The 27693-nt window shown below is 40.4% G+C and overlaps 9 protein-coding genes across 9 annotated transcripts; 6 read left to right on the forward strand and 3 right to left on the reverse strand.

Annotated features, from left to right (window-relative positions):
* Window positions 1-592: 592 nt before the first annotated feature.
* LOC130686323 (sulfoquinovosidase-like) lies at window positions 593-3539 on the forward strand. The gene is made up of 11 exons (XM_057509498.2): window positions 593-768; window positions 831-1031; window positions 1090-1288; window positions 1367-1511; window positions 1599-1800; window positions 1876-2017; window positions 2081-2299; window positions 2389-2539; window positions 2607-2761; window positions 2818-2967; window positions 3031-3539. Exons 1-11 carry the CDS (start codon window positions 646-648, stop codon window positions 3468-3470), a joined length of 2127 nt encoding a protein of 708 aa, XP_057365481.1. The 5' UTR covers window positions 593-645; the 3' UTR covers window positions 3471-3539.
* Window positions 3540-3870: 331 nt separating this feature from the next.
* On the forward strand, window positions 3871-5264 carry LOC130686448 (centrosomal protein of 41 kDa-like). The gene is made up of 5 exons (XM_057509577.2): window positions 3871-4046; window positions 4125-4170; window positions 4232-4463; window positions 4525-4681; window positions 4740-5264. The coding sequence occupies exons 1-5, from the start codon at window positions 3978-3980 to the stop codon at window positions 4980-4982; spliced, it is 747 nt and encodes a 248-aa protein (XP_057365560.1). The 5' UTR covers window positions 3871-3977; the 3' UTR covers window positions 4983-5264.
* Window positions 5265-5732: 468 nt separating this feature from the next.
* LOC130689252 (proteasome subunit alpha type-6-like) lies at window positions 5733-7049 on the forward strand. Its single transcript, XM_057512285.2, has 7 exons — window positions 5733-5945; window positions 6033-6127; window positions 6189-6270; window positions 6342-6497; window positions 6565-6627; window positions 6695-6905; window positions 6958-7049. Exons 1-7 carry the CDS (start codon window positions 5870-5872, stop codon window positions 7013-7015), a joined length of 741 nt encoding a protein of 246 aa, XP_057368268.1. The 5' UTR covers window positions 5733-5869; the 3' UTR covers window positions 7016-7049.
* Window positions 7050-7069: 20 nt separating this feature from the next.
* Window positions 7070-7855, reverse strand: LOC130689360 (small nuclear ribonucleoprotein Sm D2). The gene is made up of 3 exons (XM_057512325.1): window positions 7701-7855; window positions 7295-7550; window positions 7070-7237 (listed from the first exon to the last, which is right to left on the reverse strand). The coding sequence occupies exons 1-3, from the start codon at window positions 7703-7705 to the stop codon at window positions 7130-7132; spliced, it is 369 nt and encodes a 122-aa protein (XP_057368308.1). The 5' UTR covers window positions 7706-7855; the 3' UTR covers window positions 7070-7129.
* A 1412-nt stretch (window positions 7856-9267) lies between these two features.
* LOC130689328 (cofilin/actin-depolymerizing factor homolog) lies at window positions 9268-11367 on the forward strand. Its single transcript, XM_057512323.2, has 5 exons — window positions 9268-9513; window positions 10297-10420; window positions 10482-10606; window positions 10660-10788; window positions 10850-11367. Exons 1-5 carry the CDS (start codon window positions 9511-9513, stop codon window positions 10916-10918), a joined length of 450 nt encoding a protein of 149 aa, XP_057368306.1. The 5' UTR covers window positions 9268-9510; the 3' UTR covers window positions 10919-11367.
* A 255-nt stretch (window positions 11368-11622) lies between these two features.
* LOC130689390 (protein YAE1 homolog) lies at window positions 11623-12143 on the reverse strand. Its single transcript, XM_057512346.2, has 2 exons — window positions 11945-12143; window positions 11623-11866 (listed from the first exon to the last, which is right to left on the reverse strand). Exons 1-2 carry the CDS (start codon window positions 12038-12040, stop codon window positions 11645-11647), a joined length of 318 nt encoding a protein of 105 aa, XP_057368329.1. The 5' UTR covers window positions 12041-12143; the 3' UTR covers window positions 11623-11644.
* Window positions 12144-13110: 967 nt separating this feature from the next.
* On the reverse strand, window positions 13111-13734 carry LOC130689403 (signal peptidase complex subunit 1-like). The gene is made up of 3 exons (XM_057512352.1): window positions 13591-13734; window positions 13470-13529; window positions 13111-13407 (listed from the first exon to the last, which is right to left on the reverse strand). Exons 1-3 carry the CDS (start codon window positions 13615-13617, stop codon window positions 13180-13182), a joined length of 315 nt encoding a protein of 104 aa, XP_057368335.1. The 5' UTR covers window positions 13618-13734; the 3' UTR covers window positions 13111-13179.
* A 25-nt stretch (window positions 13735-13759) lies between these two features.
* On the forward strand, window positions 13760-17362 carry LOC130688995 (GRIP and coiled-coil domain-containing protein 1-like). The gene is made up of 9 exons (XM_057512022.2): window positions 13760-13921; window positions 14016-14191; window positions 14255-14413; window positions 14472-14617; window positions 14686-14817; window positions 14918-15065; window positions 15126-15290; window positions 15347-15500; window positions 15561-17362. The coding sequence occupies exons 1-9, from the start codon at window positions 13831-13833 to the stop codon at window positions 16520-16522; spliced, it is 2133 nt and encodes a 710-aa protein (XP_057368005.1). The 5' UTR covers window positions 13760-13830; the 3' UTR covers window positions 16523-17362.
* A 504-nt stretch (window positions 17363-17866) lies between these two features.
* LOC130689439 (protein Smaug homolog 1-like) lies at window positions 17867-27281 on the forward strand. Its single transcript, XM_057512398.2, has 11 exons — window positions 17867-18324; window positions 19675-19922; window positions 23392-23515; window positions 23600-23731; window positions 23866-24190; window positions 24271-24466; window positions 24610-24806; window positions 24880-25411; window positions 25513-26070; window positions 26163-26449; window positions 26528-27281. Exons 1-11 carry the CDS (start codon window positions 18257-18259, stop codon window positions 26708-26710), a joined length of 2850 nt encoding a protein of 949 aa, XP_057368381.1. The 5' UTR covers window positions 17867-18256; the 3' UTR covers window positions 26711-27281.
* Window positions 27282-27693: the final 412 nt, after the last annotated feature.

The following is a 27693-nucleotide window of genomic DNA, read 5'->3' on the forward strand; positions in this document are numbered from 1 at the left end:
TGCTGCTCGAAAACTGGTTTGTGACTGGTAATCCTTTTGGTTTTTGAAGGGGTTTATCCCCCTCTCAAAGGATTAGTACAAAGACGAAGATCTGAAGAAACCGTTTTAAAGGGAGTCGATCTCCGGAAATTCTTTCTTGGAATGTGAACCAAGGAATGGGTATTTCTATAACGTATCCCATGGGTGACTGCCCAATTCGTTTTCCCCTTAGGACGATTAAATAAGTTTCAAAGTGCCTTTCATTGAAAACGGAGTTTCATTGATAATTAAAAAAAACTGCATGTTTTGTTGCTGTAATCGAAATGCATTTAGACTTTGAACATATCCCGGAGCTGAAAACATGTTTATTTGGGTGTATGCTGGTAACTGAGTGTCGCCAAAATGGGTACAGCAATTGATAACCGAATGATATGATAACATAAAAAGGTAATACTTCATAGCTAATGTTAGATTAGGATTGCATTGTTATTTATTAATGTGTATGGAAATCCCATTATATGCCACAAAACCAGACTTGCTTTAGTGTTACGCAATATGGCTAGATCCCTCCTCAAAGTTTATTTTACAGATAATGTATATTTGCTAAACAAATATTCTAGCGGGCAAAGACGTCGACGATATGGATAGAGAGTCACATGCATCGAGATGGTGCCAAGTTTAAGAAGTGAATTGCACTGTGTGCTCCTTTGTTGTATTGTGACAGCCAATTGTCTGACTTTGACAAATCCGTTCTACAATACCTTTACACTTTTCATCGATGACAAACCGGTAAGCAGCATATCTGGCAAGTTTTTACTCCAAATTTGATATTTTTATTTTCTTTGTGATAGCTTCTCGACCATAATAGTGAAGATCCTGTAGTTGCCGTTGGAAGAAGTCAAATCAACTTTACAGAAGATCAAGGCAATTTTATTATTAGTGAAGATGTTTACGAGAAAATAGAATTATCCACTTGTGATATTGATGAAAGCGGCATGCCAGATCTCTTCAAAGCTACATGCTACAACATTGAATACTTTCCAGAAGTTTCGGTAATTTGGTACAAGTACATGCTTAAGAACATGATACAAGCTACTGTCTATTAAACAGGTAGATTTTGCTGTCGAGGAAAAGGCAGATTCGGGATTTTTTCGTAAAACCGCTTCAGTTAATATCACGGTGTTCGGCCGGGATCGTCTGTGGTTCCGGTTAGCATCAAACTCTTCTGAAAAAATCTATGGTGGCGGAGAACAGTTTACGTACTTGAATTTGAAAGGTCGTGAATTTCCCATGTGGATTCGCGAACAAGGTAAACAAGCCCTTCATCGAAGCACAAGTTTTCCTATTTGGTTGCTGTTCGTTTGTAATATTTTTTTGCACAACATAGGTGTTGGAAGAAACCTATCAAGCCCTCTAACAGAGATAGTGGAGACAGGGTCACCAGGCGCAGGAGGGGATTACCATACCACATATTACCCCGCCCCTATTTTCTTATCCACGTGGAACTATGCCATTTTAGGCAAACAAGAGAGGTTTCTTATTTATATCATTATTATGTTTTTAAAACGAGATGCATTGAGGTCTGTTGACGTATTTCTTTTGTATTTTTACGTGTAAAGGTACTCCATCTTGAATTTCACTTCGTCGACGAGGAAAGAAATCTATGTCCATGATGAACAACTAAAGCTTAATGTTGGAACAGCTGCTAGCTTAATGGAGCTAGTTGGTGCAATTAACCGTGAGATGTCCGTGATTCCGCCAACTCTTCCTGAATGGATTTATAACGGAGCGATTGTTGCTGTTCAAGGCGGAACCCAGAATGTAAGCTCAAGTTTGACGTTTGTAGGAATCGCCTTCTTTAAACGTACTTCTTACATCGTTAAATATTAAAAACAGATGCTTGACAAGCTTCAGCAATGCTTAGACAACGGTGTAAATGTCAGTGCCATATGGATTCAAGATTGGGCGGGTAAAATCGAAACACCATTTGGCTATCGTGTTTTTTGGAATTGGCGTTGGAATGAAGAGCTTTATCCAGGTGACTTTCATAAATTTATCACCTCAAAAAACGTTTTTTTGTTTTAATTTTCTGTAACAACAGGACTTGATTCCGTCATAATCAACTTGGCACAGCAAGGCATTCAAGTTGCGGCATATATCAATCCGCATTTGAATGTTGAAGGCGACTTGTTCGTCGAGGCAGACAGTCTTGGTTATTTACTCAAAAATGACAAAGGTGGAACCTATAGACAAGATTTTGGTGGATTTTTGGCTGGAACGCTTGACTTTTCTAATCCACTGGCAAAACAGTGGTATGCTGGTATATACCTATAACTTTTTTGAAGCGTCATTTGAAACGGGTGGATGGAAGTCTTTTCAAACTGTATTATTTTTTGTTTTTAATTATAGATCTTATTAAAGAAAACATCATCGGTTTTGGCTTCAAAGGGTTCATGGCTGACTTTGGGGAATACACACCGGTAGACGCCGTTGCAGCCAACAGCCCTGATCCCTATCAGTTCCATAATGTTCTCCCTGTTTTATGGGCCAGCACAGTTCGGTGAACATCACAGTCCTTCAACAGAAAAATGTAATTGTATATTTATACTAATTAACGTTTTCTTTAGACTTGCCTTAGAGCAGTCTGACACGTTAAGTTCTGTCTTGCCGTGGGCGAGATCAGGATTTTCGGGTGCGCAAAGCTTTCATTCAATGATGTGGGCTGGTGACCAAAACGTTGACTGGTCGATGTCTGATGGGTTACCGTCTAGTATTGTAGCAGGTATTTCCATGTTAGAAAAATCAGATTTCGTTTGAGCAAACTTTTTTGTGTCGCAGCTCTTTCCTTGGGCTTATCCGGCTACGGTCTCAGCCATAGTGATATTGGAGGGTATACCACCCTTAATGGAATTTTAACCCGTAGTGAGGAATTGCTTTTGCGCTGGGCCGAATACAGTGTTTTTACACCTCTAATGAGAACTCATGAAGGTAGTATATACCTAAAAGATTGGCTAATGTACATTTGAACATTTTTTATACCTTAACATTTAGGAAATAAACCTGAACTAAATCATCAAATCTATTCAACGAACGAAACCCTAAAAAGTTTTGCCCGTTTATCAGCAATCTACACATCGCTTACCCCCTATCATAAAGAGGTAGTGTCGCAAGTGGCGACTATTGGGATTCCAGCAATGGCTCCTTTATTCCTCTATCATGCTGACGATGTAGATTCTTTTGATATTCAATATCAATACTTGTATGGATCAGATTTATTAGTAGCTCCTGTACTGCAGCCATCAAAAACTAATCAAGAAGTTTACTTACCACCAGGACGCTGGATTCATTTGTGGGATAACGACCAGAAAGTCTTTCAGGGCCCTGTTTCAGTTAACGTTAACGCCACTATGGGTAAAACGCCAGTTTTTTTCCGTGATAATAGCAAATGGATATCGTTGTTCCATGATATCCGCAACCGTTTCAATCTCTAGTGGTTTGCTTGGGTTGATAAGGGTTTTATTCAAGTCTGTCATTGCATTTGTTTCTTAGTTCCTAGACGTACTTAAAAATAAAAGCATTTTATCCCTCGTTAGACATTTTTTTATTGCTTCGAGTCATCTGCTTTTTCCCCGTTTTGCTGTATGCAAAAACCATCCCCTCAAAAAGTCACGATGATCTGATGTTCGATACCAAAACTAAATAGTGATGTGAATCTGTATAGGTTTGAGTAAATTATATTTCTTTTGTTTGATTAAGAAGAAAATGTTATGAGTGTCAAAATTAACTCCTCAAAATAACTGTCATTAATGGAAGAAACAAGGTTTTCCCGGATAAAATTGAAATTTCAAGCTCAAGCACCACCTAGTGATTAGATTGTGAGTTGTTTGGTTGCCATAGCATCGGCTCTTCAGCGACAAATAGATAGTCAAATTTCAAACGTTTTTTTTTTTTTTTTTTTGCTTCGACAAAACAAATTGGTCGAATAAAAGATATTGGTAATGTCGCAGTTCCGAAAAATGGTTGAACAGTCATCCATTAGAAAGTTACCGTCAGCATCTCAACAATCGGTAAGGTCATTAATCATTGTTTCTTCCCTACACCATATATCATAAAGCAAGTAATGTAATTTAACAATCAATGGCTAGAAATCCAAAACCCGATACGAAAATGTGAGCCCTAAAACCAATTCTGGTAAATGTTAATTGTTTTTCCCAGTTCTTTGCATGTATTGTTTGTTTATTTTTTCTTACAGGATATCATGTTGGAAAAATGATGGAGGATTTTGATATTATTCAAAGAAATTTTCGCTTTAAACCTGATGAAATTTTTCCACGCATTAAATTATCATTGCTGGTGTCTCTGATCTGTGAGAGTATATATCTCGAGGCTGAATCTCACCTAGCAAAGAATGAAGCAACGGGAGATGCTGCTGCCACAACTACTGCAAAGACTACACTTTCTTCATATAGTACCCATCTGGATAAGTAAGCAAGTAAATATTAAAACCTGAATAGATTTTCGCCTCCAATGGTTCTATTGACATAGTGAACAAGAAAAGAAGGGCAACACTGACATACCATATCTTCTCCTAGATGTGAGGGATTTGGATGAATATAACAAGGGTCACATAATCACTGCAGAAAACTACCCTAAAAGTCTGCTATCACGGGCTAATTTTGAAATACCCTCCCTTCTCAAATATGTCAGTCTAAAAATTACATCTTAAACTAAACATCCATTAATAGATATATTTTGAACAGAAAAACCATCCGGAACACGTAATAGTCGTTTATGATGAAGATGAAATACTTGCACCGCAGGTTGCTACAACTCTAATGGAACGAGGCTACGATAATGTTTTTATGCTAAGTGGCGGATTGAAAGTAGCCAAACATTGCTTTCCACATTCTTTGGTAGTAATCCCAGAAGTAACTATGACTGTGGAAAAAAGTCAGATACTAGAAACACAGCTCCAGCAGATGAGTTTCCGCTATCGCAAATGACTTATTTTAGAACTCGTGATCGTGGTTTTGCACCTAGCATGTTCGGATTTATTATGATTATAAAAACACTAAAAAAATTTGGAAATTTGAAATTACAAGCGTTTAAAGAGTAGTTATCTAAATTACTTGTCCCGTATCTCCTTGCGACACCAAATCGCACAATTTCATGCTTACACGTGTATGATGAAGTGTTCATTTTCTTTTCCTTTCTGTTACCATTTCGTTCTGTTGGCATATCTTAACTGAAACCCATGTTTAAATAAACGCAAAGCATCAGATTAATGCAAGGTAAATTCTAGGGAACACCGTCTGAACCAATTTTTTTTACAGACAAACCTTGTTCGCTAGTTGATCGCTTATTGTTTCAATCAAATTTCCCATTGGGGATTCTACACAAGTTGTCTTATGAGTACCCCTTGTGACCGTCACCCTTTTCCCGCAGATTTTCTCGCTAGATGGCTTCTCGACCAGCACCAGTCCAGCAGAAATGTGACAATCCAGTACACTGAATGATAGCGATCAAATTGGCATTCAAATGAAAATCAGTAGTAATTCAACTCTTCCTCCAGTGGATAGGGTTTCCAAATAGTTTGAGTTGGATTTATGTTCACGCGTTTGTGTTTTTGAATACCCCTTAAAAATAAACTGACTCGCTCTTAAGCTGATACGTTTGAATCATCAAAATGTAAACGTGTTTGTACGCTACTGGCACCTGGTGTCGCAAATAGTTAACTTATCTTTCAAGCAGAACAGCTCAAGCACAAATTTCTTCAAGTCATTCAGGCTTCGGCAACGACCAAAATTGCTGGCATTTGATTCTCATATTCGTTGGGCTATTCGAAGCAGAGGTTCCAGCTCCCAAAAACATCCCATAAGTATTTTTCGCCATGTCTCGAGGTAGCAGTGCAGGATTTGACAGGCATATAACTATCTTTTCACCGGAAGGGCGCCTGTATCAAGTTGGTATGTCAGGGTAGCTTTAGAATTTTATACCTAAGGTATGGTTTATCTTATTGTTTTTTGTTTTTTTTTTTGTTTCCAAATTGCTAGAATATGCTTTCAAAGCAATTAATCAAGGGGGTCTTACCTCGGTTGCCTTGAAGGGTGTAGACACTGCAGTTGTTGTCACCCAAAAGAAAGTGCCTGTAAGCTGTTCTTAATTGTGTGTGTGTTGAAATTCCTTATAAACTTTTTATTGATTTATAGGACAAGTTGATTGATCCATCAACTGTTTCTCATATTTTTAAGATAACCACAAACATTGGATGTGTTATGACAGGGATGACAGGTATATTGGTTGTTCATTAATCAACATTCAGTTCTTTAAAAAATCTAAACATTTCAACTTGTACTGCACAGCTGATGCCCGCTCCCAAGTCCAGCGAGCTCGCTATGAAGCTGCTAATTGGAAATACAAATATGGCTATGAGATTCCAGTAGATGTTTTGTGCAAACGAATTGCAGACATTTGCCAGGTTTATACCCAGAATGCGGAAATGCGTCCTCTGGGCTGCAGTTAGTACTTTTTCCCTGTTCTTCATCTAGAATTTCTTTGTATCTTTCCAAAACCTTTTTTGTTTAGGTATGATTGTAATTGCCTATGACGAAGAAATGGGACCTGCTGTATACAAAGCTGATCCAGCAGGTATGTTGATGTTAAAATTCATGAAAAGACTGTACTGGTCTTTAAATTTATATTTTTTCATGTTTAGGATACTACTGTGGATATCGTGCTACTTCGGTCGGTGTGAAACAAACCGAAGCTTCTTCATATCTAGAGAAGAAATACAAGAAGAAACAAAACTACACACATGATGAGGTTATCCAGCTGGCTATCACCACACTTTCACATATTCTAACTGCTGACTTCAAACCCTCTGATATTGAGATTGGAGTAGTTTCTAAGGATAAACCAACATTCAGGTATTTGTTTCTTGTATGATGAATGTTAAGATTCTTAATATTTCTTTTGTAGCATTCTGTCGGAGACTGAAATTGATAAGCATCTTACTGCTATTGCTGAAAAGGACTGAACACAATTTTGTGACTGTCATTTCAACTCTGAAATAAAAAGTTTAACAAAATCATGTTCTTACAATTTTGTTTATTCATACAAAAAGATGAGAATACATAGGAATACAGTTAATTCATTTAGCTCCAGGTGTTCCAGCTAAAGGATTTCTCAAAACTAAAATTACTGAGTCTCCACGAAGAAACATCTTGGAGATAAAGCGATCTTTGTTTACTGGCTTGCTCTAAATTCAAATAAATCTTTCACTGCTGTTTAACATAATTTTTACCACATTCACTACCTTTTTTTTTCCTTTTCCTGTTCTGGGCACTTCAGTCCACATCTCTTTAACACTTTCCAACACCATATTACAATGACGGTCAAATGCTTTGACACGTCCCAGCAACTTTTTGTTGTTACGGCAGTTTATCAAGACTTGAGTGTTGTTTTTAACACTCTGGGTCAGAACTGAGAGAGGTCCAGTGTTGAATTCTTCTTCCTCTCTTTTGGCCAGCTCTTCCGGAGTCATTTCCGATTTGGGTTTGTTCGCAACAGCCCTGTCAACAATTTCAACAAATACATTTTAAAGTGGGACCCCAAAAAACTGTCAGAAAAGACAAGATCCAGAAATGAGCACCATTCAACCAAGTATTTTCATTGAAATAACACTAAATTTATTGTGAAACATTTGCTGATATTTTACTTACGCCATGATAAATAAGTGCGATGAAAATGGATAAAAGAAATTCCTGAAACTTTTGAGCCGGCGTCACTTTAAGCGCTCTTCATTTGTTTTTTCAAATCACAAACAAACGACATGCAATGTTGCCAGATTTTACCTATGGTGCTTAAAATGAAGCAAAGTAAAGTGCGGACGCGGACTGCGGACTAGACAAAGGACTAGGCAAAGTTTGCCTAATCCGCAGTCTGCAACCGCACTTTACTTTGGCTCGCAAAAAATATAGGCGATGACTCGATGAGTCTTCAATGTTCATTCCCCAATAAGACAACACGAGTTAGATTATTGTAGTAAAATCAGTGATGTAAAGTCAGATTTATGAAAAAGAGCTCAAGTGTTATTTGTTTTTAGCCTATGGTTTTATCATTTCACGTTGTCATATCATTTAATTGTGAATCGAGCATATGCAGACAGAGAAAGAAAGAAATTTGATTTCCAATATCCTACACCAGAGACGTCTGGAATTCGTTTTTGCAGTCGAGCCAAGAGAAAGAGACGAGTAGTCGCGTCGCGTAAAAGAAACGAAACCTCGAAAAAGTTGAGTCAAGAGAAAACCGAAGCGGTTGACAATTATCAGCCGTCAGCCCGACAGATGTTATGTAGCTTGTCTGATGCCATATATGGACATATTCCCCACTGTATGGAAACCCTCAGTTGAGACTGCTCTTTCTTACTACCCAATGGGGAACGCTTTCCACCGTTCTTGATAACTCATCCCGAAACGGAAGAACTTTCGAATCAAGCTGATATTGGTTGTTCATTGTGCGCAGGCGATCTATGCCAATTGAAACTTTTGGTATGAAAGATAGAAACAGAGAGAGTTGCCGGCGCACCGGTCCCGAGAGTACAGATTTTTAATATAGGGGAGGGGAGAGGCGGATGAGAGGGAGGGAAGTAAAAATGTGAGTCATCGATGTCTGCCCATAAAAGGTCATCCTACCCGAGAAACTGAATGAAAGAATAAGTGTGTAACTGGCTACATCATTTTGTCAAAAGGCCATTCGAGATGCTTGGCGTTTATTTTAAAATTGAAATTAACGTACTGGATTCGACAACTATTCGTAGTTACTAAGACAATGCAGGAGAAATTTGCCAGCAGAGGATTTTTACCATAACAACGAAAAATTACTTTTTGTAACTCTCTCCAAGTTTGTGGTCGGGCTCCCTTTTTCGGTGGGTTAACAAGCGCCCGATATGGACAACCAATCAGAGAATGTTCAACTGGTACACATGAAATTCTACATGATCGGCCCCATATTCTTGTAAAAACTATAGAGACCCCTACCGAGGAATAAATGTTATTTCATAATATTTCATGTTTTTAAATTACTTAAAAAGCATGATGAGTACCTCTCAAAGGCTAATTATTTATGTAAAAAAGAAATGGGATCGGTGGTGGCCATTTTTAACTGATAAATATTTCCCTTTAAAATACAACACGTCGCAAAACCGTCTGAGGGCGCTGAATTCAGACGACAGATGACGCTAACAACGCGCGTTATTTTGGGTGTGGACTGAGTACCGCTAAGCACCAGGGGATAGCCGCCATTTTGCAGTGCGAGGTCCCGGCCGGTGTAGAGAAGTCTACTCTGAGTTTCCCCTCTTCTTTCGCCGCGCCACGCGTAAATCTTATCGAGGGCATTTTCTCTCTCTCACTCCCCCCAGTGCCGTCTCTTCCCGCAGTCATTTCGGGTTGATCTTTGAGTTTAGGCGTCTGAGCTTTGCGTGGATTCTCGACACTTTTTGTACTGTATCCGTCATCCAAATTTTAGTCTAAAATGGTGAGCATCATTTGGTTAATTTATTTTGTTTAAGTAGTAACCATAGCATTTGCGTGAAATTTTTCCTTAAACCTGCTTTGAAGTCTTTGAATTCAAGGAAAAAGTCCTTCCTTCTGTGTGCTTGACTGACGAACGCGGCACGGCTTGGCGGGGGGCCGGCTCCCCATTCTGAATTTAGCTCACGGTTGAAAATCTCGTCTAGCCTCACGTCTATGCATAGGTTGCAAAATTTCCTTGTGTTATCTGAACCATCTGAATTTTTATCTTTAATGTCTTGATATCTATCAAATGTAATTATCGAAAATGGTGACATGTTCACCGAAAGGCTGATTGTACTGTTTGGACACTCCGTTCAGCTAGTTTCATTCGTCCATACACCAATGTATACCTTAAGTATTGTAATCTTTCTACCATTTGATGCAATTTCCTACTGCGAGGTGTGTAGGCTTGCGTAGACGATGGAATCCACTAAGATAACGTCACCTTTTTTCATTGACGAAGACCTTGAAACTGAGAAAAGAAACGCCAGAGAGCCGGATCATTTTTCTGCCACTTCCGGTCCTGTGACTGCAGTCAAAGAAATTCCCTATTTCATTAGCTAGTTGCGCATCGTTTGCTGTCAGTTATCGAGTAATTTTGTTTTAAAGTATCGTCTAGTCATCGGTTGGGCCTATTTTGTAGAACATAGAATTGTATGCAGTTGGTTGAATGTAACTGTCAGTAAATTCTTAGTTCTGATTTCTAAAGTTCAGAGCTATAACAGTTTTTATTTTGCTTTTTCAGGCATCTGGAGTAACAGTCACTGACGCTTGCAAGCAAGTCTTTGAGAAGATCAAAACCAAGAAAGACTATCGCTATGTTGTCTTCTACATCAAGGATGAGAAGTTCATTGATGTTGAATCAACAGGTATGGAATCATTTAATTGTGTGAATGGCATGTCTTATTTTAATTTGATTTGTTGTATTAGGTGATCGTGAATCAAGCTATGAATCCTTCTTGGAGAAGTTGAAGATTGTCAATGGAGCTGAGAAGGAATGCCGCTATGGTCTCTTTGACTTTGAGTACACTCACCAGTGTCAAGGAACCCAAGAGGTAGGAATTAAGCTGCAGAGGAAAAGAGGCTCATGACTAACTCATTTTTATAGGGCAAAAAAGAGAAATTGTTTTTAATGTCTTGGTGCCCTGATGATGCCAAAGTGAAGAAGAAGATGTTGTACTCTTCTTCTTTTGATGCCTTGAAGAAAGCTCTTGTTGGTGTCGCCAAGTACATTCAGGTAAGTTGTCAAAAATATGCTACTGTGATTTATACAATTGTTTACAATCCCTTTGGCTTAGGCAACTGATCACTCAGAAGCTTCACCGGAAGCAGTGGAGGAAAAGTTGAGGTCTACCGATCGCATGTAAACCATCATGAGCCAACTCCATGAAAAATTACAGTTTCACAATTTTTTAAAATAAGAAAATTCCTTCCTGGTCCTGTGCGATGAAATTGGATAATTTTGTTTGTTCGTTTTTTTCTTCCTTCCAACTTGTAATCCAGGTCAATACGAAAAGAAAACATTGAAAAATTCTACTTGGAACACTCTTGGCTGATATTTTTTTGTTGTAATACTTCGGTTTTTGTCTTCCTCCCTAGTCTCACCTACAGCTCCGTTTTTTTTTTTTTTTTTTTTTTGGTTGTTTCCTCGCTCAGTGATTACTTATTTTTTGTGAACAAACAACAAGCGATATGGGCCCTATGATTGCCAACTAATAGGGCGAATGTTTTCCAAACGAAAAGGTGTTCTGTCCAATTAATCCTTTCCCTCCCTTCTTAATTGAACAAAATAAAATGCCAGCTTCATAAAAAAAAAGCTAGATTATGAATGTTTCATTTTTGAAAATTGCCTGTAAATTCCAGTTCTTAAATTTCACCAGTAAAAAATTGCTGAGCGTGAAATCTATAAAACTTAATACCAAATTCTGAATGAACAAATGAGGTAACAATGTATGTTGTATTTGAGGTTAAGGTGCAAAAGGAAAAATATATCTTATTATTTTAACAGATTGTATTCAGTTGCTAGTGTGTGCCAGTCAACGAATGCTTGAACATGATACTGCCTAGGTATTCAGTTTCATGATCACTTGGGTTTATTTCTTTATTTGTCCTAGATTAGCCTGCATGCCTGCGAGAACTGTCTTCAACTTTTCATTTATCTGCAAACTATGACTATTGTGGAGCATGACAGCACTTAGGAATCCTTCCATCTCTGCTGAATTCTGACTCTGTTTGAAACCTGACAGGTAGCCCTGATCAAAGCCTTCTTGTAATTTTCGCTCTTTTCCTTCGATCAGCCCTTCTCGATAACCTTGCTGTAAAAAAATACAACAAGAGGGTCCTCATCTAGCAAAAAATAAAAAATAAAAATAAATAAATATATATCTGTTTACCGAATGACAGGCATTTTGGAGCTTATTCCACGTGAGCTTTGAAACGCTTCCATCATCGGAATCAGATTCAACATTGTCTAGTGCGATTTTCTCCATTTAATTTCGCTAAACCGTTTCCGATCTTGACGTTTTGTCATTTGTCAAACATCAAACGTCTATTAATATATATCTCCTCCACCGGTGTTGCCATGGTCTAAAAAGCAAAAGGATTGGAAAGGGGCTTGGGCCGGCTGGGCGGCTGTGCTATCCTTGGATAGGTGGCTGACAACCTGGCATTGCTGCTCTGGGCCAGTTGAATTAGTACTTTGAAGGAAAACCACAGTAGGTAACGTGGAAGTCACAAGAAACGTGCCAAAAAAAATCCGTGAATCTCAAAACTGCATACACGCTTTTGGATGTCCGGTTGCATAGAACTCCAAATGCCCTGTTATTTTTCAGCACCTGGAGTAGTAACATTGATTTTTTCTGCTTTTAATAATCACCAACAACAACGCGTGAAGAAAAATTAATGGTACTACTCGAAATCCTGAAAACAAAAAATAGAGGATCATTTAGCGTTCCGTAAAAATGGGCCAATGGTGAGAGACAGATGGCAAGAACAGAGTTTTACCGAAATGTAAAAATATTCAGCATCGTTTCTCAATATGATGTGGTTGATAACCGCATGCAATCTGAAACAAACGGTCAAAGGAAAGAGGAAAGAAAGCAACATGTTAACATGTTCTGATGACGTCTGTTTCAGTATTTCGTTTTCAGATTTTTTTTTATGGTATACAGACTTGTAGTTGGAGTATTCATGATTTTGTTAACTAGATAAGTAATATGGCTCACTTACAGCTACCATCTTTCAGAAATACCCCATATTATTTTGATGGCTGCTTGCCTAACATGCCATCAATCCAAAATGAAATTTCATTTGAAGTTGGATGTAATTTAAAAAAATGCATGTTTGTGAGCCTATTAGAAGTAAAGAACACCACAAATACTGGAGAAAAATGAAAAGAAAAAGAAAAGGTCATTTTTCAGTATCTAATGCTATTCTTATGTGCTAAAATGCAATGTTAAGCTTCCAATTTCACTGACCAGGCATCACACTTATAAATAGAAATTTATGTTGCCGAAAAATTTGTGTATGCAACTTGAAATTGGCAAACAAGAACTTCATATTGATTGTTAACTTTGTTTATAGAAGCTTTATTCTTCATTGGCAAAAAAACCAATTTTCAGACTGACATTTACTTATTCTTCTTCTTTGGTTTGGGGGCTGCAACAACAACTTCCTTCTCTGGTTTGCTGACATCTGAGGTTACTTCTTTACGGGGTTTCCTCCAGCTAAGGGGTTTTCTGCGGTACATGGGCCAAGGAGGTAGTGTAACTATTGCTGCAATAAGGACTCCTACACCAAGAATCATAATTGTTTGTGAAAACTGTTGGTTTACATAGCCAATAATCCATCCAATAACCTAAAGAGAAATGGAAGTAAGATAATCATTCAATTTGTAATAATGCTGGAAAACCCATTTACCCCGAAAACGACAACAATGATGTGCGATAATTTTTCGGCCAAATGTTGTCCTTCATAGTCCTAAAACCGAAAAAAAATTTTCGTTACGAAAAATTTTATAAATAATAATAAAAAAACTAACCATGTGTGTGGCGATGTTGAGTACCATTCTGGAATTAACAATGATTTGCTTTCAGCTACGGCTGTTTGAAAATTGTGTTTGACAGCTAGGAAGAGAGGTGACGTGTAGCAATAGCAGCCGCTAACTTAAATAGTTGACATTAGTTTCGCTAGGTGAAGTCAACAGCTGTTGGAAAGCAAAGAAGAAAAACAATGTAGGTAAAAGCTCAGTAAAAGGAGTGAATGAGCTGATTGTGCAAAAATGGATAGATTAACAAAACGCGAGAAAGAATATAAAGAGGTTATTGAACAGCAAAAAGATCAGATTAGTCGTTATGAAAAGAAATTGAGGGGTAAGTTGCAAATTCTCTTCATTTTATCCAGCTTAATTATTCATGCATGAAGTTTAATTTTAAACAAACTTGTATATGAATGGGGTGATTTTAGATGTTGTTCAAGCTTATAAAGGGATTCAAAAAGAAAAAGAAGCTTTGGAATCAAGTTTGAAAGCATTAGCAGAAGCAAAGAGTTCATCGGCTGAAGGTGAAGCGACAAGAGATGATGAACTAGAACATAATGCTGACCAGGGTGCTGTTCTTCAAGAAACTAGGAATGAATTGGAGGTTTGATGTATATCATTTTAAAATTTACTGAGGGTGTGTAATTAATCCTGCCTTAACAATAAGCTTGCTGAAATTTCAAGCAAAGAAAAGGATATCATTAAAAGGCTTAAAGCTCAGTTGGGTACTTTATCTGATTCCTTAGCAACTATAACTGCTGAAAAATCAAGATGTGAAGCTAATTTTCAGCAAGATCGAAAGCGAATCTTACTTGAAAAAGAAGTTGTAAGTTACCACTAGAATCATATCTATAAAAAAAAAAGCTTCCATGTTTTCTTTTTAGCTTGAAAAATCAGTTGCAGCTGCCTATAGCCAGGCAGAAATGACCTCACACTCATTCAAGCAGCAACTGTTGGAGCTAAAATCTAATCTTAGTGTAGAAAAATCAGAAAGAAGTCGAGAGTCCATAAATAATCAAGTAATTCTAAGGTGATAGATTTCTTTCAACCATTTAATTTTCCACATTGCTAAACTACAATGTATTACGACTTGCAAAGAGAACTACAAAAAACGATTGCAGAAGAGAGGCAGAAAAGAGAAAGCCTTGAATTAGAATTAAATAGCAAATCACGGTTGTCTCACCAAGCAAACAACCTGTCCTCAAACCAACTAGAAGTGGCGGAAAGAAAGTAACGGGAAATTTATTACTATCTTCCTTATCAGCTACATGTTAATTTGTTAATTTCATTTTTATTTATTAATTTTTTTCAATGCATTGCTTTATGCAAGACTACGGGATCTGAGCAACGAACTTGAATCTACAAAAATGAAGCTGTTTACTGCCGAACAGAAACTCCAGGAACCATCTTCTCATCTAGTGCAGCTCCAAAACGAAATGGCTGACCTGAAGATCCAACATCGCCTTGCCATTCAACAGGTTAAATTTTTAATGTTCTGGTTATTCTGAAGCAACTTTTGTATGAATTTTATGAAACAGGAGCAGCGTAATGCGATTGAGGCCAAAGAAGATGCGCGACAACTAGCCGAAGCTCACGAAAAGAGAGTTGCGACTTTAGAAACAAGGTTAGCCGAATTTTCTGAACGAATCGGATCCTACGATCGTTTGCGACAACAGGACTTAGCCACTGTTACCAAATTAAAGGTGAGAATATATGTTTTTTTTTTTTTCGGGCAAACTTAAAATCTCTTGATGTTCAGGAGCAATTAAATACGATGCAAAATATGTCTAGTCCACTTTCCCATCCCAGCGAAGAAGACTACGACATCGAAAAACTCATTGGTAAAATAAAATCATTAAAGAATAGACTCCTGGACGTAAGTCGCCGATCGAATGCAACAGTTAATCTTACAGGTAAGTTAGGCAAATGCATCTATGTCCATTGTGAAACTTTACGTACGATTTTATATATAGCCATTTTTGAATTGGATAACATCGACTCAAATTCGGAACATGATGAAGCTTGTCAGTTGGAATTGCAACAGCTTCGGAAAGAATTAGAATGGTACAAGCGTGAAGAAAACCAAAGCAATCCAAAATCTGTTAGTTTGTCAGCCCCTGCAGAAGAAGAGGTCAACCAAATGCGCGTTCAGATTCAGTTCCTCCGCAATGAAATGGAACACAATGAACAAGAGCATAAACATTCTTTAAGATCAATGCAAGAATCCTGTTTAAAAGAACGTACCGAATGGAAAGATGAATTGACCCAAATGGAACGTTCCTGTCGAACTCGTATAGCCGATATGGAGCAACAGCTTCAAAAGCAAAGAGAGAGGTCTCTTACGCTGCTTCAAGAAAAGGACGAAGAGCTTGTTAGCCTCCGTGAGTTACTAAACATGAAGAACCTATCCACATTGTCTCTACCTCCAGCCACCGTTACCTCCGAAGTTACCGACTCGAATGAAGAATGGCCGGAATCCTTGGCTCCTCTCGCTTCATTGAGGCTAGGGGCCTCTGCTAGTGGAGGGCAAATGTTGCATTACGTCGAAGAATTAGCCCGGAAGGAGGGAGAGATTCAGGGTCTTCGTAAATCCAAGAACCAGCTGGAAGCCTCTCTACGAGAAATGCAAATGGCATTTGTCACTATGGAGCATAAAATGGCCGAGCAAAAGCAACATCTTCATGAAGAACTTGCCCGTTTGGAACGGAATCAATCGCGTGAAAGTGCCAATTTGGAGTACCTTAAAAACGTACTTTTGGAGTTTTTTCTTCATTCCGATCCGTCCTCTCAGTCCCACATGTTTAACGCAATAGCTGCCTGCCTCCACTTTTCACCGAAAGAGATCCAGCGAGTGCGATCACAGCACCCTAAATGGAAACTGAATGTGGGGCAAACGAATCCAGCAGCACCATTCAATCCAACAAATTCCTACTAAGCCGAACTGAAAATAGTTTCTGAAGCAGTGAATGCTCGACGAAATTCCAAGTGTCCTTGCATGTAATTATTATATCGTTTAAATCAATTTTTCCTTTAAAAAAATCAAACAATTATGCCCAATTATGTTGACACATGATTTAATCGAAATTGTCTGATAATGTGGCATTGGTCAAGAGCTTTTAACCATGTATCTACTGATCTAACGGGAAAATGGCAGAAATAAGTAATGAATGTTATTATGTATTGGTAATCGCCACTTTGAGATAGAGATAACGCCTCATAATGATACGTCATTTTTCGATTTAGTACGCGTATTTCAAAGTAGGCTAATTTGATTTTGACCTTCTTATGTTCGTGAATAATTCCTTTTACAGAGAATGAGTACATTTTCGTGAACAACAACAATCAAAGACCTTGAAACGGTTTATATTACGTTTATTTTTTTCGTCGCTCTTCTAGCTCTGGTGAATGTGGTACAATCAAATTGCTCTATTCACACAATCATAAAAGGAGGAAATCAAAAAGGGAAACTCAGTAAAAAAAGAAAAAAAAATTGCCGAATAGAGAAAGTGAAAACGCACAAGAAAACACTTGGATTTTTTTTTCTCGAAAGCGAAAGAAAAACAAAATAAAACGTTACGGTTCGTCTGGGTCCAGTTCCCAACGAGTCCATACGTTTATGCAATATAACTCTGTGGGCGATTTTCTAATGAAAATGACGTGAATGAATGTAACACGTCACATTATCAACCAGAATAAATACAGCAGTCGAGTTGCTGGCACATTCGAGTTTCTCTTTTGTTTCGTGTTTTTCTCTTATTTTTTGGGGGGGAGGGGGGAGTAAACAAAAACCGGTCGCATTGAACGCAAGTTAGGTTTTACATGATTTAACTGACTGCTAGATCAAGAGGGAGAGAAAGAGAGGGAAAAAAAAGGAACGAGATAAGAATAAAAGGAGAAAAAGTAATATTACGGTTGGTTGGTTCCCCATTTCCGCTGCTTCAAAACATTACATGTGTTTAACCCTGAGGGATACAAAACTTTCGATTTCCTCAGAATTGTTGGGACTTGTTTCTCCCCTCCTCCCCCATTTTTCTACGCACATGATAAAACAACCAAGAGTGTTAAAGCATTACGAACGTACGGAGGGATTATTACCAAACGCATTTTCTAGTGAATGTTACCCATGCAGAGCGCAGCCAAATAAAATAGCAGACGATCTGTTTTCGTTTGGTGGCTATCAGCCTGACGTGGTCTTGTCTCGCCAAAATGTTTGTCATTGTTCTTCTGGATTGTCACATGATCTCTGTGAGGGTGAGCAATACTTGCGTATTTTCATACAACAATAATTCAAATTCACGCTTGCATTGGCTCGAGATCAAGACCTTGGCAATGTTTCGTGTCTGATGAAACTAGAAAAAGATCCTGAAAATGCCGTAGGCTAAAAGGATTGCTCTTTAGCCACATCCCTTTGTGACGTCACGATTCGGGTTGCTAAACATAGAGGGGGTTAGAGAGGGCGAGAGAAAAAAGGAGAGGAGTATATTTCCTTTCCCACAACTTTCGGCGTAGCGAAGGCCGACGACGACTTCGAAGCTGCTGGTTGGCTCAATCTGGGCTTACACGTACGGACATAATCGTTTGTTAGTGGTTTGGCGTTGAACTGTAATTCCCACGACATCAATCAAACTGCTTTTGTGTGATTTGCCCACTTTGATCGTTGTGTGTGTGTATGAGAAATGTGTTGGATCATCGGTCTCGGCCAGCCCGCCATAGTCGATCGGACGCCAATTGTGCTGGGTAAGTTGTTGTGTCTGATGCCTGCGTGATCGACTGCTAGATGCATGGACCCATCACTGTGTAGTGTGTATGCATGAATTCGATACCGACACTCGTGTGCAAATGACTGTCGCTCACGTCCGTTTTCGGACAACTTGACCTAGTTTTCACTTTCAGCTGCACCGACCCACTGACCGACATTTTCCCCATCCATTCTGTCCCCTTTCAACCGTACCCACAACGACTCCATCTTGCCCCCCAGCTCTTTTCAGCTTCAAAACTTTCACTGGCACAATACATCAGTCTGTTTGTCTGTTGTTGAAAATAATCAGAAAATATTCGGCGGCTGATTGGCAACAGCTGGTGTGCCCGATATTCCCCTCCCCTCCCTCTCTCGCTCTAACGGACACAAGTACAAAAAAATTTGCGTACAATAGATGGCCTTGGTCAGCTTTCCATGTCATCTAATAATTCTCTTGGCAACCTTGATTCGATCCAACTGGTCGATATATTCTCCAAGAGAGGGGTAGCTCTCTTTGGCCATGATATCATCAAATGGTAGGGTAGGGGGTGGAGGAATGCAACAACAGGTTATGCCAATCGATATGCTGCCCTCGCATTTTACTGGAGCATAGAAAAAAAAGAGTCTGATGAATAATAAAGGTAGTAGTAGTCGCCTTGTCAGGTGAAAGGTGAAACGTTTTGCTTTTCTTCTCTTTAGTGGGACACACAAGTCTCAGGTGCGTCTGCACTTTAGAAAACGAAGAGAATCTAGTCTGTCTGGCCCCATACTTTCAATCGAACAAACATTTTGCACAAGTTTAGCCCTTGTGTTTTCATTGCCTACGCGCTTGCGTGAGCAACAGCAGAGCCTTGTTATTTTTGCGTGATTAATTTACGATTGCCTGTATATTTGGGCTAGCGAGCAATCGCGGGAGAAACATCGTATCTGTCACCTTATATCATCGTTCACACTTGGTAGTTGTTTCACAATAACAAACGGATCGGTTCTTCCTCGTATAAGTCGTAGGGTGTCGTGTGTGTGTGCGTGTTTTTGTTTGTCTTGGGCCGTGATCGTCTCGTACACGTACGCACACTTTTGTGGGTGGGTGTTTGTGGAAAATGCACTTTGTCAGAATGCCAAACGATGGCTCAGCTGACCCGAGGCCAAATAATCCCGCCGGAATGAACCAGTGCACATTGCTTTTGTGCGCAACATACATTCACAGACACACACACACAAATTCAATAAAACATAAGACAGACGTAAAGAATAAAGGGAGAGATAGGTTTGAGTAGGACCAAGACATGGTGATGTGATGGATGTGCTGTTCTTTGTTTCTTATTTGTTTTTTTGGATGTTATTGTCAGAGTCCTCATTGGTACTGATGCCATGGTGATGGCGCCGCAGCCTCCGCGCGAATTCACCGTCGAGGAATTGGAGCCGTTGGAGCATTGGTTCGAGAGTTGCAACGGCGCCCAGCAGGCCACCGTCGCCGTCAAGTTGCTGAGCCGGGCCAATCCTAAAGCCGCTCACCTGATACACTCCTTTCTCCAGCAGCGGCTCCTCGTCGCTAACGCCATCTGGCGTCAGGAGATTCAACGGGCAAACGATCCTGGTAAAATAAAATACAGACTTGTATTATGGAATCTAACCCATCAGCTTCCCTTTCCGTTAACAAAGTAACTAATTAGATTTTAACGCAATATTTAACTATGCCGTAATTCGCCCTCTTTCACTTTTGAAACCGGATTGGCTACAATTATACTCGTTTTTTTTTTTAGGTGTTTGCCATATGCAATCATATCGTCCTATATAAAAATTATTTTATGTCTACCGCCACCGAAAGGGAGTGGGGAAGCGAAGGCTTTCACTACTTCTTATTGCTACCTCAACTAGTACTCGTTCTAGATGATAAGGCGGCAACAATGTCGACAATTTTTAATTGCGATGCCGTTACGACTAGGTTCTCGTTTTTTCTATTTTTTTTTTTTTGCCAGATAACAGACTAGACTGGAAAACGTGAAAATGCGTTGCGCACAAGTTCTCGATTGCTTTTCCTTTTTTTTTTTAATTTTCTTGTATTTTTGCTGTTGTTGGCAACGTTCCCGAGACACTTAGAGATTTTTTGGAAAAGTGAAAGAACTAGGTCACCGCCTCGTGCACCGCCTCTGCCTTCTGTAGTAGCTCTTCCCTCGCTCCACACACACCGAATCGTCTAACGTGTGTCAGACATTTATGAATGTCTCGCCAAAACTCGTGCGCCGGCCCCGTTTTATTGTATCTATGGTTTTGTTGTTTTGGGCCAGGTCGGTGTCTTTTTTTTTTTTTTTTTTTTTTTTTCACTTTGCTTGCGCAATTCAGCACATTTTTATGCGATGGAATAAGAATCCAGTTCGCTTTGGCAGTCTGCGTTCTGTGTCGCGGGAATCTTCTTCTAATTTTACTATTGGGGATTTTGATCTAGAGGACGACGAGGACATACTAGTGAGTGTGCCGGTTTGGCTTTCACTCTGCGTAGATGACGACAACGTCGGTGATAGGGAAAATGAAAAAGAGAGAGTGTGTGTATGTTGTGTATGCGTATGTATAGTTAGGAGCTGGCAGGTACTTTCCCCATCATCCCTCCCTACCGAACTCGACGGGAACGGTCTAGACGTGTTTCACGCAATATGAACAGCAGCCAGAAGGATCCCAGTAGACACGTTTCAGGTGTGTTCTCTTAGTAAGGGCCTTCTTTCTTTTTATTGATGGATCAAGGCAGGTCGTGGGTCGCGGGTTCAGTTTTGCGGGAATAAATAAATAACAATTGCTGATAGCTCAACAGATAAGATGTTGCCATTCTCCTTCACAACAAGCGACTATTTGCCGTCATCCGCGGGAAAATTTGAGAAAGTTTTTTTTTTTTATTCTTCCTTCCGATCCCCTTCTCTTTCTTATTGTTTGTCCGAACAAACGACAGGTTCATGTGTGCCGCATCATCTGGTAATCAATCTCGCATGCGCAGACTATCGTGACATCATCTTAACAATAATCGTGATATCATATCTCTTACAACACACACGTCTTTTTTTTTTCGTAGAATTTCAATGGGTTATTTTTATTTTGTTTATTTTTAAAGCTCTTATCGGACCTAGAAATTTGAACACGATTTAGTTTATGGGGCACTGCCGAAATGATATTGAACTAATGATCTGAAGTAGGGTGTGGCTTATACTCTACATCGTGTGCGCAACTAACCGTTTGTGGTCAGACAAAGAGAAAAGAGAAGGTATGTCGAAAAAAAAAAGCAACCAATTCTCTACAGGTAGTGCAGGTGCTTTGGAAAAGAATGTATGTCTTAAGACCAAAAGAAAAAAAACATAATATGGGAGGAAATAGTATATAAAGAACTATTATAACTGTTGGCCGGTTGCCCGCTTTCTCTTTCAGCATCAGTCGACCGTATTTGGACAGGCCTATACAAAGAGAGAAAGAGACGGATCAGCGAGAGTAGCCCAGAGATTCTTCTTATTTTGTCTGTTTTCGTGCGTTTTGTTTTATTGGAGTCGATTCGTTTTCGGTTTATTTATTTATTTTTTTTTTTCTTAAAGAAGAGGAAAGCTGCACGGGCTCCTACTAGCAGACATGACGAGTTTTGCCCGTACACGGGAAGCACCAGCAGTGGAAGAGAAAGGTGTAGAGAGGTGTGTTTAAAGAGAGAACGTCTTCCATATTCTATTTGGTTTCTACTCTACGGTCGAAGAGAAAGGGAAAGGGGAGGGGGGGGGAGATTGGCTGTATACAAGAGACGAAGAGAGAAACGGGAGGGGCCTGGGTTAGCTTCGAGGCCAACCGCTAGGACCACACAACCCAGGGTGAAAGCTCTTTTTTTTTCTTTCTTTCTTTCCAACGTGTTTTTGGTCCGTTCTCTCTCTCTATGGCCTCGCACAACACGTTATTAGTGTGTGTGTGTGTCTCTCTCTCTTTTCTCGACTTGTTGAGTCTATCCAGTCGGCTGGCCTCGCTGCTCCAGTCCGGACGTCCCTCCTTTAACCTCCGCTCCCGTTTCGCTCTTTTGTTGTTGTTGTTTTTTTTTACCTTCCCGTCGAATAACCACTTTGTTTTTGTTTGGATCTATTCCGGCAAAAATCAAAAGTATTTTGGATTCTAACTTATTCGTTTAGTGAAAAAAATAATAATTTCGGAAGGCAATGGAATTTTCTTATCATTTTTGAATATAATTTAATTTCCCCCCAAAAAATCCGTCCGGAGAGAAATATCTCGGCACTTTCACTTTGACGTGTTGGATGAAGTGTACGTTTTTGGTGTTGTAAGAAGAAGCAGAAGAATTGTTTCGGTTCTCCTATCGACAAGTGAATCGGAACGTGTTGTAACTGTGTGCGTGAGTGGATTGTTTTTTTGTGTTGCAAAAGGAAAAATCGGATTGGGTCATTGTTGCCATCCATGAAGACATGACGGGTAAGAATAACTTTTAACTGCGTGTGGTATTTTATTATTTTTTTTTCTTTCACTTTGAGTGCGTTCTCGTAAATAATGGCCACCCGTTGCCGACGCTTTCTCAATAGTGATCGGGAAAATACCTCGTGATTAAACCGCAATTTCCATTCACGAAGAGCCCACCGGCACTTTCATCTCGTTGATGATGATTCAACTCCTTTTATTTTCCCTTTTTTTTTTGTTTTCTTCTCATTTGAAAGATCTCTCAATTTCTCTTAGTTATGAGTTAGTAGAGTAACCAGAATGTTTTCTCGATTACGCCATAAATAATAGCTCAGCTCCTTCGCGAGAGCAACACCTGGGGGAGGTTTCACTTGTTGTTATTACAGTATCTCTGGCCTTGGCCAGTTTGGTCGTATGACCCAAACTTGACGATTGCAAGACACGACCGTCGTCGTCGAATGATTATGTATTTTGTTGATTTCTCGACGTTTTTTTTTTTGTGCTGCCTCGTGTGTATACGCGCAAAGTGTGTCAATGCCACAAAGAGAATTCTAATAAAAACATGTTGGGGTATACAGGGGAAAAGAAAAGAAAAATTCTCATGTTGTGTTTTTTCTTGATTTTTTTTTCCCCATTTTCTTTAGCCTTTTTGAACGGATTACGCAACGAGTCACGCGATGTAGCCGTCTCTCAACTGTTGCACTACCTGCCATTGCTCCGACCGGCCAACTCTGATGGAGTCCGAGGATATATTCACCTCCTTCCCGGGTTAGAAATAGTTCCCTTTTGAATTAATTTTTAATGCGCATTTCGGTGCGTGAATAACCGAGCAATTGTTTGTCTTTTGTTCAGTTTGCTGGCCTCATTCCTGGAGGACGATCCTAACCAGGGACCTTCAGCCAGTGCTCAACACCATTCGACCGAAATTCAGCAACTTCTTACGTACGCTCTTATTCATCCTGCTCTTTCACTTGAAAGTAAACGGTAATTTAAAAAGAAAAATTCAACCGTCTGTTATGGTTTTGAATTTCGTTTTCCGTTGGATTCAAATAACTGGACAGTGACGTGTTTCGTAACGTGACATAATCTTGACCTACATTTCGTCTCACATCGTTTAGGTCACTGGCTGAGTTGATCCGGCAGCTGGACGAAGAAGGAAACCAGGAGATGGCGCTGTCTTTATTGGAGAGCAATCATCAGGGCGGTTTGGATATGTTTCCACCGTCGGATCCACAGTCTCCCGATACCTTCCATTCGCCCAGACAGAGGCACAATGGTGGCCAGTGGGATCCCTGGAGCTCGCCAAGTCCAGGACTGGGTCCACCGAGCAGCAAACAGCCTCCACCGTCCACTTGCACGATCCAGCGCATTCGGCGTAGTAATAGTTTGACTCCACCGTCCAATTCCATGGTCTATCCGCAAGATCCTTGGGGAAGCAACCAGGTCAGTTTTCGAAAGATGTTCCTTTCACTTTGAGCCAGTTTTTTTTTTTTTCGCTTATTTCTTTTAACGATGATTTATAGAACGATAATGGCCGCCTCAAGCCCAGATCATTGTCTTTGTCTTCACCGGGGGAAACGGCCAGCGCACTCTCTCACTGCCCTCTATCGCCGCAAAATTCGCTGGCTTCTTCCGGCAGTGGCAGTGGATCCGATTCGATTTACAGCGATGATAGTCATCGAACTTCATCTTTCCATACCCCCGGGAGCGGCATGAGGGGTATTTAATTCTTTTATTTATTTCAAATTTTTAGACGACAAAAGAGCAGGTCGCGCTGAGACGGAACACTTTCTTTTTTTTTTTTTTTTTTTTGGAATGCAAAAGACACATAAGCTAAAGTGTTTTGTTTTTCCCGTACGCAGATGTGCCGTCGTGGCTGAAGGGTTTGCGACTGCACAAGTACGCCCATTTATTCTCGCTGCTCACTTACGACGAGATGTTGGCGTTGACTGAGGAGCAGCTGGAACTGCAGGGTGTGACTAAAGGAGCCCGGCACAAGATCGCACTCAGCATCCTTCGCCTACGTGAGCGGCCCACGCTTCTGGCCCAGTTGGAAAAGGTTTGGTCCTTTTACTTTTGTCGCCATGCCAAACAACAATAATTTCCTTTTGTTTTTTTCTGAAATCGTTCAGGAGGTGGTCGACACGGGCAGTTTGCATAACGCGTTAAGTGAGCTGAAAAACTTGCTGTCAACGCCAATTAAACCGTATCGCGGCCCACCGGCCGACGACCAACTTTACGTTGGCAGTTTGAGTCCCTCTCCATCGCCGTTGATGGCGAGAGATGACACTTCGGGATATTCGTCGCTCGATGGATCGACGGACAATTTGGCGGCCGCTCGTGGTGCGTCCAGCGGATCGCCGACTACCATGGAGACGAGCGATTTGTCAAAACCACCGCCGTCATCATCGGCTGCCGTTCGTCAGAGCCGGTCGTCCCTGGCTACGTCTGACATGCCTACCGTTATCGTTTCCGCAGCTCCTGATGTGGACAGTGCCGAGGAAGGAAGCGACACGTCGGCGGACGATGGACTCGGCGGAATTGGCGACAATCTTTCGGGCAACTTTCGCTCAGCCTTCGGGAGCGAGTTGGAGTTGCTTGGCGGGCCGACTCACCTGTCGCTTGACGACCTGCCGGGCCAAATCACTCGCCTTCTGGGCAAAAGTACGGAACCCCAAAAGAAACTTTCTCTTCATTAAATACCCGTCTTTATAATAATATCGTTTTCCTTTTTCTTTTTTTTTTTTTGTTTTTACTTTAATTAGTTTGCACGCAGCTCTTGGTGTCTTCCTCTCCGGCAGAAGAAAACGTTAGCCAGTTTGTGGGCTTGCTGGACCGCTGTTTGAGTCACGAAGCTTTCACCCAGCGTCAACGACGTCGCATCGCCTCGTGGAAAGAGCAGGCTCATCGCATTTGGAACAACCTTCCGCCTTCGGGTAATGGTGGCAGCACCAGCATCGGCCGCAATGGCTGCGGTAGTAGTAACAACACTATAGTTAATACTACAAACAACGGCGGTATCGGCAGCGTCGGCGGCGGTGGGCCGCAGAAGAGCTCTGAAACGCGCTTCGCCCGCCGATGGAGCAATGTGGCTCATTATCCGGGATTCTACAGCGCCGATGCCGGCAGTAGCGCTGCCCAGACTTCTTTCGGATGCGCTCCACCGAATGCCTACAGCCTATTCCCGCCGAGACAACAACAGCAAAGGGGACAAGGTCTCCATCCGAGCCCGTGCCCGAGTCCCAGTCTAGCCCGTCCTTTATTCGCTGGACAGAGCCCCACCCATAATTCTTATGGCCAACATACACACCACGCAGTTGCTGGTAAATTCGCTCTTTTGTTTCTTTGCTTTTGTTCTTTTTTCTTTCTTAAAAATAGTTGTGTTGTATAAAAAAAAAAAATGTTAAAATTCTAGGAGGTTTGAGCGCGACGCTAATGCGGCCCGGCCTGGCGTCGACGACTCCGCTGCCGCACAATTCGCACTCGCTTCAAGTGGGATCGCACTTGCCGCTACAGCACCGCAATAGTTTCTGCGTCAGCGCGTTGTCGCACCAGTCGTCGCTCTACTCGTCGCCTTCATCATCGTCTTCGGCGTCATCGCAAACAGCGCAGGGTTTTTCTTCTCTGTCCTGCGGCGTTGCACCCGACCCGTTTACTTTCTCTCATCCACACCGGATGCACTTTGATGAACTTCCGTCAGAGGTCTGTATTTATTTTGGCTATCAAATAAATTTCGGGGTGTATCAACTCGTTCTTTTGTTTTGTTTTTCGCATTTCCAGTCGCCATTTGCCAGCCGGTTGGGGATCCAGCGAGCCAGGTCAGCGCCGATGGCTAATGGCGTCGCCAACAACAGTCTGTTCAGCCAAGAGCGAGATGCTTCCGAAATGGATTTGAATCACCGCCTCGAGTCGCTCTGTCTCAGCATGACGGAGCACGCTCTGGAAGGAGCCAACGACATTTAGAGACGCCCTTTTGCTTTCTCCAGACAGTTTAAAAAAAAAAAAAGAAAGAAAAAACTAAAAAAAAAAAGAATAATTATATTAACTCTTTGGTCACATTTGTACAATCTGCTCAATCAACTCTATCCTCGCCCCTTCTCTCCCGGTTTTTTTTACACACACACACACACACACACCACGTATATATGTATACACACACGTACACATACACACACAGAACCCTTTCTCTTTCCACTCTTCTCTAGTTTCTACTTTTTTTTTTCCCCTTTTTGCTCCGTTCCGGTTATTTTGTTTTTTCGACAGTCAAAACATTTCGCGTGATGTGGTGGCGGATTGATAATTTTTTTTTTTTAAAGTGCGTTGATATGGAGGCTATATTTGAAAATGACGTTAAAGAATTCTAATATTAGATGTACAGAAAAATGATGTGAGGTAGATTAAAAATGGATCTAGGTAGGAGGGCGCAAAGAGAAAAAGAAGGTCGATATATATACATCCAATAGAGCTCAATTTATTTGTTTTTTTTCTTTTCTTTTCTAGTACACTTTCTCCATCATCTTGAACCACCATTTAAAATTTTTTAAAAAGAAAGAAAATGGGAAAAACACAAAAAAAAGAACCAACCGAAGTCTTTTTGTATTATTGCGTGTGTTCGTTTCTCTTTTCCTTTCCGTTTTCTTCAATCTCTCTTTCCGAAATGTGTTCTCTTTTTCTCTTTCAAAGCTGACGTAGTACGTGCCGCATTTTGCAATTTTTTTTTTTCGTCTTCAAACAAAAATCAAGAAAAACAAAAAAGTCCGTTCGTTGCAGCGCAGCAGATCGGCCCACACACATTTTACACGCGCCGTGTTCGTCTCTCGATAGTGTTCGATTGTTAAACTTTATTATAATAAATCTAAGAAAGATACCGTAGCGAAGAAATATCGTTTATTGGAAAAAAGGAAAGAAGATGCAAATTTAGAATTTGGATTTTGTTCCCCCAAGTT

The sequence above is a fragment of the Daphnia carinata genome, chromosome 7 (genome assembly GCF_022539665.2).
Source record: "Daphnia carinata strain CSIRO-1 chromosome 7, CSIRO_AGI_Dcar_HiC_V3, whole genome shotgun sequence".
Lineage (NCBI taxonomy): Eukaryota > Metazoa > Arthropoda > Branchiopoda > Diplostraca > Daphniidae > Daphnia > Daphnia carinata.